The 18683-nt window shown below is 41.3% G+C and overlaps 1 protein-coding gene across 4 annotated transcripts in view; it reads right to left on the reverse strand.

The window, feature by feature from the left end:
* Positions 1 to 1532: 1532 nt before the first annotated feature.
* Positions 1533 to 18683, reverse strand: part of NHS (NHS actin remodeling regulator) — a 345791-nt gene continuing 328640 nt past the window's right edge. For 3 of the 4 annotated variants that reach the window (XM_070784958.1, XM_019956232.2, XM_070784959.1), the window contains exons 4-9: positions 18036 to 18098; positions 15852 to 16044; positions 13235 to 13366; positions 8833 to 11799; positions 8174 to 8300; positions 1533 to 5611 (exon numbers count right to left, since the gene is read on the reverse strand). In XM_070784958.1, the coding sequence (XP_070641059.1) occupies positions 5002 to 5611; positions 8174 to 8300; positions 8833 to 11799; positions 13235 to 13366; positions 15852 to 16044; positions 18036 to 18098 (4092 nt within the window). In that variant the 3' untranslated portion in view covers positions 1533 to 5001. The remainder of the gene's footprint in view (positions 5612 to 8173; positions 8301 to 8832; positions 11800 to 13234; positions 13367 to 15851; positions 16045 to 18035; positions 18099 to 18683) is intronic. The other variant, XM_070784960.1, reaches the window with a different exon arrangement.

Raw genomic sequence — 18683 nt, forward strand, 5'->3', positions numbered from 1 at the left:
ACGTGACACGCCAGTAGCCAACCGCACCGCCCCATGCACACCGCTGACCATTCAGCGGCCGCCACAAGACACGCCTCCCAATCCAGGGGGCGCTATTAGAGAGATGGCCAATGGCAAGGCTTTGCGGATAGCCACCCAATCAGCGTGGCTATCAGCTACCCAATCCAGGGGACCCCTGAGCTGTCACAGGGGCGCTATTAGAGAGATGGCCAATGGCAAGGCTTTGTTTCCCACAGTGCAGCCGCACTGGACCTCTGGTTTGTTTGTGGAGGCTGGTGGGATCCGAACCGTGCTTGACTGAAAACATGGGCCTCTAAAGCTTAGAGAGGTTTTGGCAGCTGCCCTAAGGCGCCTGCACGGGCTACTTCCTACGACGGTGCGGGTTTGAAGCTTAGCGTGCTGCTTCACCACCTGTTGGCTAGTTCTTTGAAGCTTTTAAAAAACATATATAATTCCCCCCTCTGCCCCCTCCCTCGAAGTCCCTCTGTGACACACCACAGGCGTTGACTTTGACTCAATCCTAGGTGTACACGTCAATGCTGAAATTTGAAGCGGGAGAGAGAGGAGGCTTTAGCAATTGTGGTTTGGTACAAATGGGGAGTTCAGTTCAGTCGCTCAGTCATGTCTGACTGTTTGCCACCCCATGGACTGCAGCACACCACGCTTCCTTGGCCATCACCAACTCCCTGAGTCTACTCAAACTCATGTCCATAGCGTCGTTGATGCCATCCAACCATCTCATCCTCTGTCGTCCCCTTCTTCATATGGGGAAAGTTATTTCAAAAAGTTCTCTCTCCACGGGGCGAGTTAAAACAGACCTTGGAGCCAGATTTGCTGGGTTTGTACCCTAGCCCCAACATTTAAGCGCTCTATGGCTTTGGGCAACCCAGGTAAATAATGGCTCTGTGCTTCAGTTTCCCTATCTGGTTAAACAGGCACAGCATGGTGGGAGCGGATATTCTTGAGTTAGAGTAAGCAAAGCACTTGGAACAGTATCTGGCACACAAATTTGCATGATAAAGGGTTCGTGGCATTACTTAGTGGTGTATCAAGGTTGCTCATCACAGTCAGTAATTATCAGAAACCAAGCAGGTTACTTTAAAGAAAAGCCATAAGTAATTTCCTGGCCTGGAGAGGTACAAGGAAAGTATACTGGATGTTGGAAATGTATTCTCTCTCCTCTCAAATACAAAGCAAAATTAGAGCCCATTACAGAGACAGTGTTTATTATTACCATTATTATTTTGCTCATACTTTTACCATAGCAGTTCCCCTTGCTTAGGTCCAGGTCCGCTGTGAAACACTTGCTGTTTGTGAAACCCCAGGCATGCATGCTTCAAGACGGCAGTGATGTTGAAGACAGCCCACTAAATCTTGGACTTATATGCTATGTGATAAAGCCATGTAGACTATTCCAAATTACAAAGGAATTTCTTGCTTTTTAAAAACTCAGTTTGTTACTCAATACTCTTTTGCACAGTGAATTTTAAATCCATGTTATACAATTACATAACAATGAAGAGAGAAGCCAGTTGTTTAATTGCAGTCACGTTTATTTGCAGTTTCTATACACACTTTCTAGGTAATCAAACTTTTCTGGTACATTTTTTTGAGAGGGGTTCACAATGAAATTGTCACCATTTTTACTAAAAATAAATACAAGACTTAAAGTGTTGCACAGCTCTAAAATATACAAAGGCTTGAATTGAATGTAAACGTTGAAAACATCTTACAAAAGAAACCATTTTTGCAACAATTTAAAAAGTCCATATTTACAAATATTACAAAAATACAAAATGGAGGCAAGTCCATAAACCATTGTCTTTCGGCCAGCATGAACTGGTTCTAGTACCAAAAGAGTTACACTATAACCTTCCTCATAGTTGTAAATCTTTGTCATGATCTAATTCTCTGAGTCTGCCACCACTGCAGCATATGTACTCTCTCACTGAACTTTGGCAAGAGCAAACAGCATGTTTTTGTTTGCTACAACTAGTCCATGTCCTCTACTTAGCCAAAAAAAAAAGAAAAAAAAATCAAAAAATAAGGAAAAAATATCTCCCCCACACAACATAGACATGTTGTATAACATAAAAGAAGAAAAAATAGCATCAGTGCAAACAACAGAAGAAAAGTTTGGGTTGATGTTCTTCACAATACCTAATGTGTGTATCCTGCTTCAAGACGGCAGTGATGTTGAAAACAGCCCTCTAAATCTTGGTCTTATATGCTATGTGATAAAGCCATGTAGATTATTCCAAATTACAAAGGAATTTCTTGCTTTTTTAAAACTCAGTTTGTTACTCAATACTCTTTTGCACAGTGAATTTTAAATCCATCTTTATCTGGGTTTTTTTTTAAATCTATGAAATATAAAATAGAGAAACTCTGCTATAGATTTTTAGAGTAAACAAAATAAGTAAAACTATATTCTAAGGGTTAGTTCTGTGATCATTACATATAGATGCTCTTATTGCCTCACAATTCAAGTCAATATGTATTTTAAAATATATATATGGTACCATTACTTAAATTAATATCAATAATAAGGTGACATATTTGTTAAAGCCAATTTGTGTTTTCTGTTCAAGATTTAGAATCACTTTTAAAGCCCACATACCTTTCTTTACACTAAAAAACCCCTAATTACACAAAAGCCATACTGCAAACGAACTGCTTTTATGAAAATTACAAAAGATCACCTATTGTGACTGGAAATGACTTCTTATCGCATTTGTCTAAAAACCTTATTTTTAAAAGTTTGCCAAGTGTACTTTTCAAAGCATGAGAAAAAAGTTATTCATGTTCCCATGTGGTGTTAAACCATGCTGGTTTTCTTAACTAATGGGTTCCAATGAGAAATGATGGTCCATTTGTTCCAAACCCCCAAACATTTTTCTTTTAATAAAAAGTATAATACTTTATAAATGTTCAAATGTATCCTTTACCAGGTAGCTTATCTATCCCTGCACAAGCATACACACACACATACACACACACACACATTCTCCCTCCTATACCCTACCACCCCCAGCACCCCTTTTACACACAAGGATGACAAGAAATTAAGAAACACATTTTGATAGCGAAAACAGAATAAACTGGTTTTTTTTCCCCCAAAGAAACAAACAGAAACCCAACAGCAATCAGATCCTGTTATTCTCACTCTGTAATGTCTTATAAAGTGTTTCTATTGAAAGACAGCATCTTCTTAGACCAGGCTTTCTCCTTCATATTGCATGAATTAAACCAAAACCACGAACCCCCTTTCCCACATTCTACTTTCCCAAATGCCACTTGCATAAGCTTAAAACCAGCTGCTTATCAATTTCTTGGTAACTCTGGTATGTTCTATCATTCTAATCACATTCTATTCTTTTATAGGCCATATTCCTTCTTAGTTCTCTACTTTCTACCTTCTCTCATTCAAAACATATTCCAAGTTCATAGCTGCTTATATTTCTGACATATCATCTCAAACATTAGTATCAGTTCATGTTAAAATCACGGGTGTATAACCCATTGGCAGATTTCAACTTGTAACTACATTTTTTTTTCAGTTTTAAGACAAGAAAAGTCAAGTAATTTCAAGTAATTCAGCTTGTTTCCCTGCCTTCATTTTATCAGAGCACTTGCCCTGACATTTCTTGTCCCACCCACCACCCTCCCCTTTTGCCATCAAGCAGATAGAGTAAAATCAGACAAAAACTCAGTTGTATGTAGCATTGTGAACCAGAGATGCTCCCCAATCCCATTTAACAGTGAATATAAATAATGCATATACACATACCTATTTCCCAACTACATTGTTCACAGTGTCATTTCTGTTAATTTTTAGGTAGCATGAATCTCATCAGCACAGAGAGAAAGCATCACTGAAAACTCATTGCAGGTACTTACTGATAAATCCACAGCTCTGTGGCATGCTTATGTTTTATTTTTGTTCATTAAACAACCTGGAGCTAATTGCTAAACTGTTGAAGGAGTTTAAAGATAATTGTTATCAGATTATGACGTTTATGTCCCCAGCAGTGTAATATAAAATGGAACCTAAAATTAACTACTGTTTCCCCTACTCATTCTCTTTAAAGCAATCCATTGAAAAATTGAAGTTAAAAGGACACTGTCAAGTGCTGTTGTTCAGGGCTTTGTATTGAAAATGATGACTTCTCTCACTAATTTTGTTTTTTAAATCAAAAGCATGCTTTTACTTCTGTTCAGATTACCACATGGCCAATCAGCCACGTGTTACCAGTAGTTTGTGTGGTGCTGCAATTTGTCACAAAATGGTTAAGTCTGAATTCATTGTTTTAAATTAATCACATTTCACTATATGACCTCAAGATTTCCTTTATTTCACCAGTTTAAAAGTCATATTTGAGGTTTATCACTCAGAAATCATATTGGTGGACATTTAAATATGGTCTTCGATATGAAAATGGTATTCACAGAATACAATTATTACACTGTATTTGTTGTGTTCTATAAACAGTTGGTGTGTGGTAGATAATTGGCCACATGTCCACTCGTCGTTGATAAATCTATTTACACATTTTTATCAAAAATATGGTATTTACATGTGTGTAGTTCTTCTAAATTTTGCTTTAGTCCATTTGAATGTAAAAATATACCAAACCTCCAGAGTAATTTCATCTTCATATGAATTATGACAGTGAGGGCTTTGTTTTCTGAATAGGCAGCTCTGGGAAAAAAATTTTCTAGGTTTTGTGAAAAGCACACATTTTAAAATTCTCTATTATCAAAAGGAATGAGACTGAGTAAATCAAACTATGCTAAAGAAAAATATGAAAGACAGTGCAGCTACTGAAAAACATAAGAAAGACCGAACCACCTTCCATTTCCCCAGAAAATATTTAGGAACTCATTGGTAAACGTGATGGGACCCCACCACATGCTGACTTATCCCACGTCTTCCGTTTTGTTCCTCCATCCTCATATGAGTAAGGTTTTGGCCTTGGATAGCCAGCCTGGCGGGTTCACCTACGTGGAGCTCTGGGAGGATCGGTCGTCGTGTGGGCTCCCGTCAGAGTTTTCGGTCTCACCCTCAGAGATTGCCTGCATGGGCGCGTTGTACAGCCTGCAGCGGACACTGTAGCGGCTGCTGCTGGCCACAGGAGGAGCCCGGGAACGTCCAACCCTGGCTGATGCTGAGGTGGCAAAGTTCTTCGAGGAAAACCCTTCTGCGTTAACCCGTGGGGAGCACGGAGAGAGGGGAGATAGTGCTTCAGTTCCCGGTGACCCCTGCTGGGCCTCATGGGGGCTTTGGGGGGACTCCGCGGTGAGGTCCCCAGGAGGTTTGGGCAGGATGGGACTCTTCAGGATCTCAGTAGCAGACATACGGTAACTGGAATCTGAGCGACTGCCTTTCTTCAGGAGTAATAGCTTAAACTCTTCATTGGATGTGTTGGACTTTTTGGCATTTCGGTAGATGAGGCCAGGAGACCTCTGGCTGTTTGGGGTGGTCACATTGCTGTTGGGCGAGGTGACAGAACCGGCACTGTTGCTGCTACTGCTGCCCAGGGAAGCTCTCGATTTACTGCGGACAGACATGTCCCCAGAATCTTTTCTTCCAAGTACTTTCCTCTTGGACCTTTTAAGAAGGGGAAAAATCTCAGTCCACAATACATTTGGATGAAACTAAAAGTGTTAAGTCACATTCCTGCATCCCCTTAAAGAACAGTTCGGGGCCCCCGTCTGCTGGGATACTAAGCATTAGGGCCGCAGACATGAGGAGTAAGACCCAACCCTTGTACTTGCAGCCTGTGGGAAATTCTCCAACAACCAGTGGACAGGAATTAGGTTTATGGAAGGGACCGTTTCAAATAATGACTCATGTGGGGGCTAGAGGTTTTAGAGGATGACTTACTGGCATGTTTCACAAAAGTATAAAAAACTACTGCTGAGTTCTGGTTAGCATGTAGATGGTGAAGGACTGTCCCCTTCATTCAGCCTGTCTCTGTATTACAGATGAAATACTCTGATGTCTGGGACTGGCTTCCTGTGAGTACTGGGAGAGCAAAGTGGATGGAGGTATGGATGGGACAGGACTAGCTACAGGCTGATGGTTGATAGGTTGATAGGTGATAGACATGTCTGTGTGTGTGTTTAGGTGGGGAGGAGGGGTGGGTGCATTATACTATTCTGTCTACTTTTAAAATTCCTCCATATAAATATATTTCTTCCATGACTCCTTAAATAAGTCGATCTATTTTGGCTGCAAATACCATTTTCCATAGCTACCTAGGAATTTCAACACTCTATTAATCAGTATCTAGGCTACCTCTGGAGCTCTTAAAGCTCTGTGCACTATAAGCTCTCAAGAAAAGAAAATGTTTCTTGTCACTGTGCTGCACATAAATAAATGCTGTCTAAATGTAAATCTAAGATTGCCAAACTCTGTTAAGTCTACCAAACCTAGGCACCCATCCATCACTGTATTATTTCTTTAGCTAAAATAAACAGGCATAAATTTAGTGAACTTAATCATGAGTCAGCATGACGTCAGTTCATTGCAACGTACTGGCGACTTGCTTTCTCACCAACCTAAAAACCTGTAGGTTAGAGAAAATGTCAGCTTTGCAACTGGAGACCAGCCTGATTTTCATGCACTGGAAGCTCTGTGGTTACTATCTTGTGTATGTCAGTGTCTGGCACTCCAATAAGGTAGGGATTTCAAATTAATGTCTGCTTGTAGTATCTATCATATTCTAGACAATGACATGATACTGTATCATCAGAACAGAACGCATGAGCTATAGGTACCCTATTTACAGCAAGGGAATAGGTAAACAGGTTTTAAGTGGCTCGAGACTGGATAAGTGGCAGCACTGGGTTTCAATTCCATGTCTTTCTGACTCTACTCCTTACATTCTGTCCACTCTTCTAGACACTAGCATTGGTTCTTTAACTCACATAGCATTTAATAACTTGTCCTAAGGTTGGGGATAAAAGCGGGTGAGGGGAATGTAACTGGGGACAAAGAAAAATAATGATTCTTCATTCTCCGAATAGAAAGGTGAGCCTGCTAAGGTCTACACAGAATGTGCTTGTGAGCAGTGCTCCTTCTTTATGAGAGAACCACATGAAGAGAAAACATGAGTTTCCCTAGGAGGTATGATCCTGGGGAAAAAAACAGTGGTAAGCTACTTGAGAAGAACTTGCTTCACAGTATAACTCCATGAGGAAGACAAGACAGTCCCCAAGTTTTGTCCCTTGGGAGCCGCATCTAGGTCACTGAGACCTAGTGAAGTAGGCAGTCACAACTGTGAAAGGAGTAGGCATGCTCTGGACAGCTCAGTCTGATACGGGCTCAGTTTCCAAGGGCTAGTTCCTGCTCTGTTCTTTGGTCACAGCTTGTAAGGAGTGTTCTTGCAAATAGGGGCTCTGATCACAGGGGTGCGGGGACTGATGAGAGAATGTGAATGATCAGCATGGAAGCAGCCCAGAGGACATCCCCTATTCATGGGATGCTGCTGCTGCTGCTGCTGCTAAGTCGCTTCAGTCATGTCTGACTCTCTGCGACCCCATAGACAGCAGCCCACCAGGCTCCTCAGTCCCTGGGATTCTCCAGGCAAGAACACTGGGATGGAGGAGCCTGGTATGGAGCATTAAATCTAGAGAAGGCCAGTGTTATTAAAGAAAGTTTTAGGAAGAGAGGGGGAAAAGAGAGTAATGATTAGTTGTTGTGGACTGTGAAATGGGCAGGTTTCTACACCGTCTTGTTTTAAATCTGGGGCTCTGTGTAGTGAGTCAACTTACCTCTGCTAGTGTAGGGTTATAGCTTTGAGCATGTTTTTTAGGTTAATAAATTATTTAAAAGTCAGGGATTACACTAGAGTTTGAGTTTTCACTCTTAAGTTACTTGACCACAAATTGCTTTCAAATAAAAACTTGTTCCAGAATGTCTTTCCTCTGGGGGAAAAAACAGCTTCCCTCAGCAGTTCTTAGGAAAGTCTCTCAATTGAATTCTACCTCACTACATATAAAGCCACATATTTCTCATCTTGAATATAAGTCTATCAATTTGATTTGGAAAAATAATTTTTTTCCTTGTGTTTTTTGAGGAATGTATTACTAGTACCCAAGGCTTTTCCATATTTGCATTTGATGAGAAGCATCATCAGAAGCGAAACCTTTGGTGTCGTTGCCTCACCTGTGAATAACTGCAAACAAATCCTCAGTTGTTCGAGGTTTGTTGGGAGACACGAACACACTTTCTGCTTCAGCCTGAGAGTCTTCACTTAATGGTGAGATCACAGAGTCATCACTCGGTGACGATTCTTAAATTAAGAACAAAAGCATCTTTAGGAAGAAGTCACCTGGCACATTGCTGGGCTTCACTCACTTGGGGAACAATAAACAGCAGTTACCTGGCTGCCATGTTTACAATGAAAGAGCTATCACTTAGTCCCTCCGTAACAAAAGCTTTGATCGTAATTGTTTTAGTAAGTTAAAAAGGAGGAGGGATTTGTCTTACATATTGTGGTGCTCCTATGTTGGGTGCATATATATTTATAATTGTTATATCTTCTTCTTGGATTGATCCTTTGATCATTATGTAGTGTTCTTCTTTGTCTCTTTTCACAGCCTTTGTTTTAAAGTCTATTTTATCTGATATGAGTATTGCTACAAACCAATACAATATTGTAAAGTAATTTGCCTCCAATTAAAATAAATAAATTTATATTTTAAAAAAAGGAGGAGGGAAAGCAATACCCAGGGCTGTACTGTATTATGGGGAAGAGAAGAAAGAACACTTCAGGAAGTGCCAAGAGACACCTTTCCATTGTGACAAAGGTGTCAACAACTGACCTTTCAGTGAAACCTCATCCACACTTCCTTGGGTCTCCTCTGCTCCGCTGTTATCAGAGGCACTTTTGGCTGAAATCCCTGAAGCAATATTTTCCTGCTCAGAACACTTTTCAGGGCATGGATTTATAGTTGATATCTCTGCTTCAGAGCTGATATTCCCAGGCACTTTGTCATGGTGGTGGCTCATCCCAAGTTGAGGCTTAAGTTGATAGCCTATGTCTGTGACTCGAGTTGGAGAGTCTGACTGAGGTGTGAGCACATCCACAGACTCTGGGGGTGCAGCTTCCTCGCGATCTACAAAAGACAACTTCTGGACCTGCGCTAGGGCTCCATCCGGACCAGCTCCATATTGCAGTGTCTTACCATCTGAATCATTTGGGCGAGCAGCAGAGACCCTCTGAAAGCCTTCCGTGAGAAAGTCACAACTTTTACTTGGTTTGTTTTCTGAAACAGGCTCACTCTCCATATGCATTTGGTCTCTTGTGACACTTGAATCTAGAAGATTGCTACCAGCTGAGGTTACTGTTTCTGGATCACAATGATGCTTCACATCAAAAGTATGTTTTTTTTCTAACTGTAGTTTATCTGGTCCCATCTCAACTGCAGAGGAGTCTAAAAAGGACAGGATGGTGTCTTCAGTGGTGTACTGACATGGTAATGATTTCTTAATCACGTGTGGCCTAATCTTACCTGTGGTGAGAGTGCTTTCCTCCAGGTAGGGGAGATCTGTGTTGTTGCCTTCTTTTTGCTTAACTTCTTCAGATTTACTGATGGACCTAAGGTTAACTGATTTCAGGACCGTGGGTGTAATTGCAAGAGACGGTGGAGGATTGGACCTCAGAGTTTCTCCTACTGTGTTCTGCTTATTATGACTGAAGACGTGTAGTGGGTGGCGGTGGTGGAATGGTTTGTTCAAGACATTATGAAGAGCACTTAGGTCAAGATGGGTAGGAGGTATAATTGGAAGTTCCAGATCTTTACTTAGTGACAGAGCGCCATCTTTCAAAGAGGGTTGCTGGAGGGAAGATTTCCTTTCTGGGACTTTCGGCTTTCTTTTGCTGCCTCCAGGAGACAGTGGGCCAGAAAAGAAAGCAGTAGGGAAAGAGGATGTTGGCGTTTCAGACTGGCTGGAGTAGCCACTTGATGGAGATGCCAGGCCAGCCAGCTTTTCTGGTGAAGCCAGTTTAAACTCATTGTCGACAGAAGGAAGGGAGGGGGTGGTGGCTCTAGATTCTGACTGGGATGTTTGGGATTCAGAACTCTCTGGAGATTTAATGCATTCGATAACAGTGGTACCTGTAGCAGTGCTTGAATTCGATAAAGATCTGTAAGGGTCATTTGTTTTCAAGTCATTTAGAAGCCAGAGGTCTGCATAGTGAGTTGATTCAGCACCTTCATCTTTGAATGGTGGAACATCTGGAGTGTCTAACTGAGGTTCCTTAATACCATGTTCATTCTGGTTCATCCACGAAGGTTCTGGCTTGGTGGGAAGATTGGCATTTTCCATTAGAGAAGGTGTGTTGGAGAAATCGAGAGGCAGCTTCATTTCCCTGGAACTGTGAGGCAGGAGCTGGCCACTGCTTGTCTTTGGTTCTTTCTTCTCAGAAGTGTCCGCATTTCCATCAGACTTCCTCAATGATGAGCTACGTTTAGGTGGAGTTGGCTTTGCCTTTGGTTTCCTGAAAGAGATGCTTGGTCTCCCCTGCCTCCTGTGGTCTAAGTAGTCCTGCCAGGCACAGTCTGAAAGTGCAGGAGGAACCCCAATGCCCTGGCTGTTCTCCGGGCCCAGGGCTGCATAGTGACAGACATAATTCTTACTGCCTTTGAGACCACAGTCAAAGTGCATGGAGGTGTAGTATCCTTCTGTGTCCACTGAAAAGTGAGAACTGGTGTCAGCTTTGTCCGACGGAGACTTTTCCAGAAAGCTGTCATAAGTGGCCATGCTCGTGAAGCTTGGGCAGCCCAGGCTGTCTGCCTTGGGACGCTCAGGACTAAAATCCTGGCGGCAGGAGGCGTCGTGATGATGGTGTAGGTAATTCCACTCGCTGTCACTCGTGTTGCTATTGTTGGGGTCATCCAACAGGTCTGCCACCGTGGAGGTAAAGGAGTTTGTCCGGTGGCCTCTCACTTTCTCCAATTGGTCGTTGTACTGCTCTGTCACGAAGACACTGGTGTCCTCATTAGCATGAGGGGCCGTGTTGAGTGACAACTCCGAGTCACAGTGTGAAGAGCCAGTGAGGGGAGGCGAAGCTGCAGGAGGGATTGTCTCTGAGGTCTGTGAGGGGCATGTGGAGCTGCTCCCGCTCCAGTTGCCACTGGATGACTGGTGGTCATCTTTCTGGTCCATGTGGCTGCTGAGGAGGACGCCAGCTGTGGAAATGCAGTGGATGGGGCTCCCAAAGGTGTCTGAGTTGGAGGAGATGTCGCAGCTGCCAGAATCGGCAGCCATCCGGGACAGACGTGACCTCCCTCTCTCATTTAACTTGTGCTGGGGGCTGTGAAGATGTTGAGAACAGGCCAGGCTCAAAGCAGGCTGGTGCTCCTGTGCACTGGGGCTGTTGGGGGCCTCACTGCAATCGGTAAGGGTTCTTTCTTGGTCTCCCACGAAAGGCTCCCCCTCTTCATATGCTGAGGGTTTAGCACCAACTTTGGGCTCAGCATCCCCACCTCTGTTGCCCTCCCTGGGAAGGCTCCGAGATCTCGTGCGGCTGCTCACTGCAGTAGTAAACACGGTGTCACCTTTGTCTGCCAGTGCAGAAATGTTGCCAGCAGAATGAGAAAGGGAAGCTGCAATGCTTTGACCTCTTTGAGCTCTGATTCTTCTTCTGGATGGAGCAGCAATCAGAATATCCTCAGTTTGGCACTCCGAGTCCCTGGTTCCAGATCTCCTGTTGACAGTGTTGGAAGGGTCTGGATTTGTGTGCACAATCACATTCCTTTCCCTGGCCACGGGTGATTCATCAGAATCTAGGGCACATGGAAAGGCACAGTGAGATACTTTATGCATCAGCAGATGAACAGACATTCTGGGAGTGAGATACTTTATGCATCAGCAGATGAACAGACATTCTGGGAGCTGTCCACAAGTTTGGATGCTAGTATGTTGAAGTTTTTCTTACAGGAAAAAAAAAATCAGTGTATAAAACGAGGAGAAAGTTACAATGCTTTGGGCAGTCTCTCTCTGTCCCTTTGCCTCTCTGATTCTCTCTCTATATATATATATACACAGAAATACACACTGTATGTATATATGTATATACACCAAGAGAAGATAAGTATTTATATCTCTTGTGAATTCTCTCTCTTCACGATCAAATTACTTTACCCCAGTAGGTCTAATATTTTTTAAGTAAAATACATCTTGTTTTTTTGGCCACTATACACTTTTATTTCTTGATATAAGCATAATGAAATAAAAATCATAGAATTCATTATGATATAATCTTATATACAAGAGATACTATCATAATAATTTTTAAAATTATAGGAAGAGATATCTTTAGTACATTGAACAAAAAAAATAGAAAAACTGTAACCAAGGGTATCATGTTATCAATATTCAATATATGAATATGCTTAAACTTTACCTTTTAAAATAATTAATGTCATAGAGTATATCTCTCTTCAGACAAATCTATACTTTTCTAAAAGAGTCTTTCACTGAATCTTGTTTTGCTTAATTTCTACCTTCAGAATATTTTTACAAGTTAGCAAAATACTATATTTCAGCCATAAAATCTGAATGTGCATGCTGTGATGCTAATTCACTCAGTCGCATCTGACTCTTTGTGACCCCATAGACTATAGCCTGCCAGGCTCCTCTGTCCATGGGATTCTCCAGGCAAGAATACTGGAGTGGGTTTCCATGCCCTCCTCCAGGGGATCTTCCTGACCCAGGATCAAACCCGCATCTCTTATGTCTCCTGCATTGGCAGGTGGGTTCTTTACCACTAGTGCTACCTCAGTTCAGTTCAGTTCAGCTGCTCAGTCGTGTCCGACTCTTTGCGACCCCATGAACTGCAGCACACCAGGCCTCCCTGTCCATCACCAACTCCCAGAGTCCACCCAAATTCATGTGCATCGAGTCGGTGATGCCATCCAGACATCTCATCCTCTGTCGTCCCCTTCTCCTTCTGCCGCCAATCCCTCCCAGCATCAGGGTCTTTTCCAATGCATATATGAGTAAATCCATAAAGTCAAGCTTTCACAGTCAAGAATGCAAATTTAAAAAGTAATACTACCTGGCTTACTGAACACCAAACAAGTACACATCATTTCAAAACCTCTATGAGTTACAATAATAGTTGATGATTTTAAGGAAGCTGGTTAAAGGCCGGCTTCCATTATGTGTCCATATAATTGGCACCCGACAGAATGTTTCATTAACAGTTTTATACCACACCTATTTCTTGTTGGACTCTTCTGGGGATACCCGAAATGGTTTTCCTCCTCCTCAGTTTTCGTCTCCGCTGTAGCACAGATTGTGAATGAACAAGAGAGCAGCGTATACTAGCCTCTCTGTCAAAACCGACTCCTGCAACCCACAAATAGGTCTCATTAGCCTTTAGGAATGGCAAACAAATTTTTATTTGCTTGAAACACAATGATATTTATTGATTGGAAGGAAGGAAGAGTTTGGATTAAGCCTGTAAACAAATATAAGGGAGCCCTTATTCAGCTCTTATTTAAATTATGCTGTAGTACATTAAGCTTTACTTCTAAATGCAGCTCGCCACAATAGCTGCACTGCCAAAAGTAACAAGCCAAGAAGGAAAATCAAAAGACAGAGGAGAGAAAAATAACATCAAAGAATCACTCTCACACAGAAATGGCTCCTTAAGGACTTCTACAACCTTTAGTTACTTACTGGTCTCTTTCTGGGCTTTCTGAAGTGGATATCTTTGCATAGCACAGACAGACAAATATACCACCTGTCTGTCTGTCTCTGTCTCTCTCTCACACATATACACACACACCACCATCACCACCTGTGAGGAAAACAACAACCTAGAGATGTGTTTTTAAAATCATCATGTAACTGCCTATTTCTTCTGCTACCTAAATTGGACACCTTTTGGTCTAGCAACAATGTCTCATCAATAAAACATACAAGGCAGTCCCCACTTCTTCACTTAAGTGGACCTACCTTCTGTACCAACTGTCAGTAAAGCTGGAATTCCCAGTCTTTACACATGTGTCTGTTTTCTTCTGTAAATACAGGGAGCAAACCATGATTCTCATTAGTTGCTCTTTCCATGGTCTCTTGACACACTAATGCAGCCCTTTCAAAACTAGAATGATGCAGGAGGTGAGGAACTTGAACTGCCATATGCCAAAAGTGCTTTGGAATCTGGTTGCCTCTTCATGTATCCTGATTGTTGAACATGGGGCAGGATGGTCTGTTAAACCTTTGTTCAGTTATGTAATGAAATGGTTTGAGTTCTGCTTAGCTTCATAGTAATAACAGTTTCTAGAACTCATGTTGAAAAATCTGAATGAGATATCATATGATGAATAATTTCAAATGCTATCAGATAATTCATACTAATGAAATTTTCCTTTTTTAGTTCCAACCAGAGATTAAAATCCTTCCTTCTAATCATAATAATTACATTACAGACATAGATATTTTGTGTCATATGGACATAATTGACAACTTTCTCATTAAAGTTCTTTAAATCAACATATAATCTAGGCTTGAGCCTGAGAGTTCCTGAAATAAAGCAGAAGGAAAGATCTTTCATTTTCCTGAATCACAAGACCTATAATCAAAGGACTAAATTTGAAAACAAAATTTTACTTACAGTGCCATGAAGAAAGCAGGTGCTGCTAATAATCAGATGTTTCCAGAACTGAATAAGAGGATGCCAAAATGATCAATTTTGACAGCCATCTCATTTAGATTATGGAGATCAGATAAAGTGTACACCTCTAGGATAATTTATCCTACAAGTTGAATAGGTCATCAGGAAAATTAACTCCCAGCTCACAATCAGCCAATCAACTAGAACTCCTACTTGTCAGGAAGAAAACAGTATCCACCCTGATACCTGGTCATCATTTGCTCCCCACTTTATATGAGAGAAATTTGAGTGAGGTTAGTAATGGCCATGTCCAAAATGCATCCTGAACAACATAAAATCTTCAGTTATTACATGTTACCAGGATGGAAGTCAGTCATAAAATGGCCATTTTGAGCTTCTCAACGTAAGTTAGAATTTAACTATTAGAGATGCTTAAAGAAACCCCAATGGATAGATCATTTAATTTCCATCTTTGAAAGTGAGACTGTTTTACAGCAACATTTTGCTTACAGCTAAGGTTACCACATTGGAAAATCACCAATTCTGAATTTTTCAATTGCTGCCAATAAACTTTCCAAGAAAAGTCCACACAGGCTTGCCTTTGACTTAGACTAATATCCCAATTTTCAGTACACAGGAGGAGGAAAGCAGAGGGTGAACAGAAGACAGGCTTGCTGGGTTTAGAGCAGAATTCAGCCTTCATCTATGAATCCATGTATTTTTAGGTCAAAAATCAGTAAAAGCAGTGCAGAAGTCTAAATGAACTTTTAAACAAGCCTACCTCCATCCAAGGAAGCATGAAAGTAAGGTTTTATAGTTGATCTATAGGATCATTACTTGCAGTTTTAGAAATCTGGGGCTTGCTGCTCTCTCTGGCAGTGCCCCGCATCATTACCATACGATTAATCACTGCCGCTTTCTCCATTATTTCAGTCAGCTCTGGCCAGAGAGCTATTTGGTGACTTTTTTTTTCCCCAGAAAAAAACTGTCTATCATTTACATAACAAGCAGCCCAGCAGAACATATGCAAATTGATGTTCAAAACCTGACAAAAGCATATTGAACATCTTCTGGGTTGCGTCCTGATGAAAAAGGTATTATTTGTTTACAAAGTGGTATTCTTAACTGGTACTCCCACCAGTACAGGCTTTGACCATATTTAATACACTGAATATTCTGACCCGACTGCCCCAAAGGAAACGAACAGAGCAATACCAGTGACGTTGATGGGAATAATGCAGGAAGAAATCACTTGGGCATCTTGTTTCATCTTTTCCTCTGGCGTCGGGAGAGGCAGTGCTTTGCTCCAGTTGGTCTGCTTGTCCAGTGTGGAGGGGATATTGTGTACTGGGTTTTTCGGCCTTTGCCCTAACATGACATCTGTATCTTCATCCTCTGGGGGATGGGACTGCAAACAAAGTACGTTCAGACTCAGCTCTCAGAGTTTATACACAGACACACATATAAGGAATTTCAGAGTTTAGTTAAGAAAAATGAGGTCAGAAATAAGCTTTCAGGTCAAACGAAGAATTCCTAGGCATAGTTAGTAAGCACAACAAATTGAAAGTTATAATTTCAACAGTCAAACAACACAAAGGAAAAAAAAAAATCGGCTAAACATGCTTTTCAGGTCAAAGGGAATTAAGAGGAGACACCAGGTAGCCAGAAATCCCCAAACTTGAAACTGAAGAAAGATGTGAGTCTCACTTTCTGGATATCTGTCTCCCCATAAATTCTTACTCAAACTCTTGAAAGCTCTAGGTGACTAGGATCACAGAGGATGATTTAGATGCCCTTGAAAAGGTTTGGAAAAGTGGCCAGAAAGCCTGGAGTCAGGAGACATTCCAGAACACATCACCAGAAGGATGAGCTGAGCTAATCTGAGAGGCCAGATTCAAATATGAGGAGTTAATTTTACTGCAGGACGATAGCATTTGTGAATGATATTTTAAAATGCAGTTTTCCAACACTATACACATGGAAAAACAAAAGTGAAGAACTTCCTCCCACCATTGATAGTGGAAAATACAAATTCTGTTATTGGAGGGAAAGACTCAAGTGGGTTTCCTCTTCAGATTCGGAAGAGTAAAACAGTCTTATTTTCCTTCACCTTTGTATGTGAAGCTTTTCTTCCAGCTGTGTATTTAAAGGCCTTGACTTCCATGTGATGTTTGAAAATTCTCCATCCAAACCTTTGATTGATACTAATATTGTCTAACTTTTATTTCAGGGTTGGGCTCCTAGCCCAGATTTTTAAAAAGGCTTCATCCCAAGTTAGATTTCAGGGTTGGGCTTCTAAACCAGATTATTAAAAGACTGTTTTCACCACTGAACCTAGTTTTCTTTCTTTCCACAATTGGCAGGAAGGTGGCTGTATAAAATAAGCATTTTCCCCTCTTACTCCAGTTATGTTTTAATAATACTCTGTGCTAAAAATCAGGATCATTCAATAAATTCTCATCCTCACATTTGGAAGCATCACACCCTGTTGACTCAGAGGATTGCACATATCGTCAAGTGAACTGTCCTCAAGTCCCCTTAAAGAGAAGATTCCAGAGCCACTTACTTTAAATTAACCCCCAGCATTTGCTTACCTTGTCAGAGGTATCTGCAAAGCCCCCCAACACACCCAACAGGATATGATTACCCCCTTGACAAAAATGTGTTCGCCATGAACGTTTGTTAGCAAAACATTGCAACCTTCTTTCTCTCTTCAGCTTTTGTGCAGATTCCCAGCGAAGCGAATAGCTCAAATAAAGTTGGAGCACAAAAGACTTTGTTTCCTAGGTAACTTCCAAAAAGGAAAAAAAAAAGTTTGGTGCGTGCAGAAAGAGAGACAGAGAGGGGGAGAGAGCAGGAGCTGGAGAGACACCCCCGCCACACACACACACCAGAGGCCACATTATGTAGGAGATTCCTTCCTTGAATAACAATGGACTGGGAAACAAAGAAGGAATAGTGACCTGACTACAGTCTCTGACCAGCAGCCAAAAGCACTTTGTATTTAACGGTGACAGGGACAATTGGCTGCCAGAGAATCCTTTTGTCCTGTTCTCTTTTGATTTGAGAAGCTGAACCTTTACAGTTCTGATAAATATAGGGCAAGCTGAAATTTCCTTTCTCTGAACTACAAAGTCCAGGAATGTCATTAGGTGAGGCTTTGAACAGAGCCTTCATGCAACTGGGGGAGGGAGAGGCATAGAACAGCCAATGACATTACTGTCTGCTTTATATTTTATTTAATTCAAGTTAGGGAAATACTACTCTTTAAACTGATTTAAAGGAATACCTGTTGGTTAGTTAGAAATAACAGAGTTTTCCATAAAGAAAGAGAGAAGAAAATGACAGTGTATAGAGAGAATGGGATAGGCTGTGACGGAATGTTCTCAAAACCAGTACCTTTCTACTCCATGGGGTCATGTGGCAACATTCAGTGGGGGAGGGCGAACGGGTGCTGTTAAACTATGAACATGAAATGCAAAAAAAAAAAAAAAGAGAGAAAATTAAAAATATGCACACAACACACAGTCCGGTTAAGCCAAATCTATGATATGAATGAATGAATATACCAGGATAACTTCTTTCCTTCCTTCCTTCTTTCTGAATGCATCATTGTTTTATAAGAAGCAGCATGGTGTGGTTAAGAGCACAAATTCTGGAGCTAGACTGAGTTCGAATCCTGGTTCTACCTCTTATTTGCTGTGTGACCAGGAGCACTAAGGTCAGTTTTCTCATCCTTAAGGTAGGAAAAGAATAGTATCTGCCTTTTAGGGCCATTTTGAGAGTTAAATGAGTAAATATATGTAATAGGCTTAGAAGAATCATGGCACTTAATAAGTTCTACATGTTAGCTATCGGATACTATTACCTATTATTATTATCCTCACTTTGTAGCTATGAAGTAGCTGTGAAATTATCTTTGTACACTGTAATTTGATACCTTTTAGATCCCAGTCCCACTTGCTAATTTGGGAAAGACCAAGTTATTTTCTTAGAGTGAGTTTATTTTCCTGTGAACTGTTTGGAAGAAAATGTCTTGTGTATAAT

This window comes from Bos indicus, chromosome X (assembly GCF_029378745.1).
Source record: "Bos indicus isolate NIAB-ARS_2022 breed Sahiwal x Tharparkar chromosome X, NIAB-ARS_B.indTharparkar_mat_pri_1.0, whole genome shotgun sequence".
In the NCBI taxonomy this organism is placed as follows: domain Eukaryota; kingdom Metazoa; phylum Chordata; class Mammalia; order Artiodactyla; family Bovidae; genus Bos; species Bos indicus.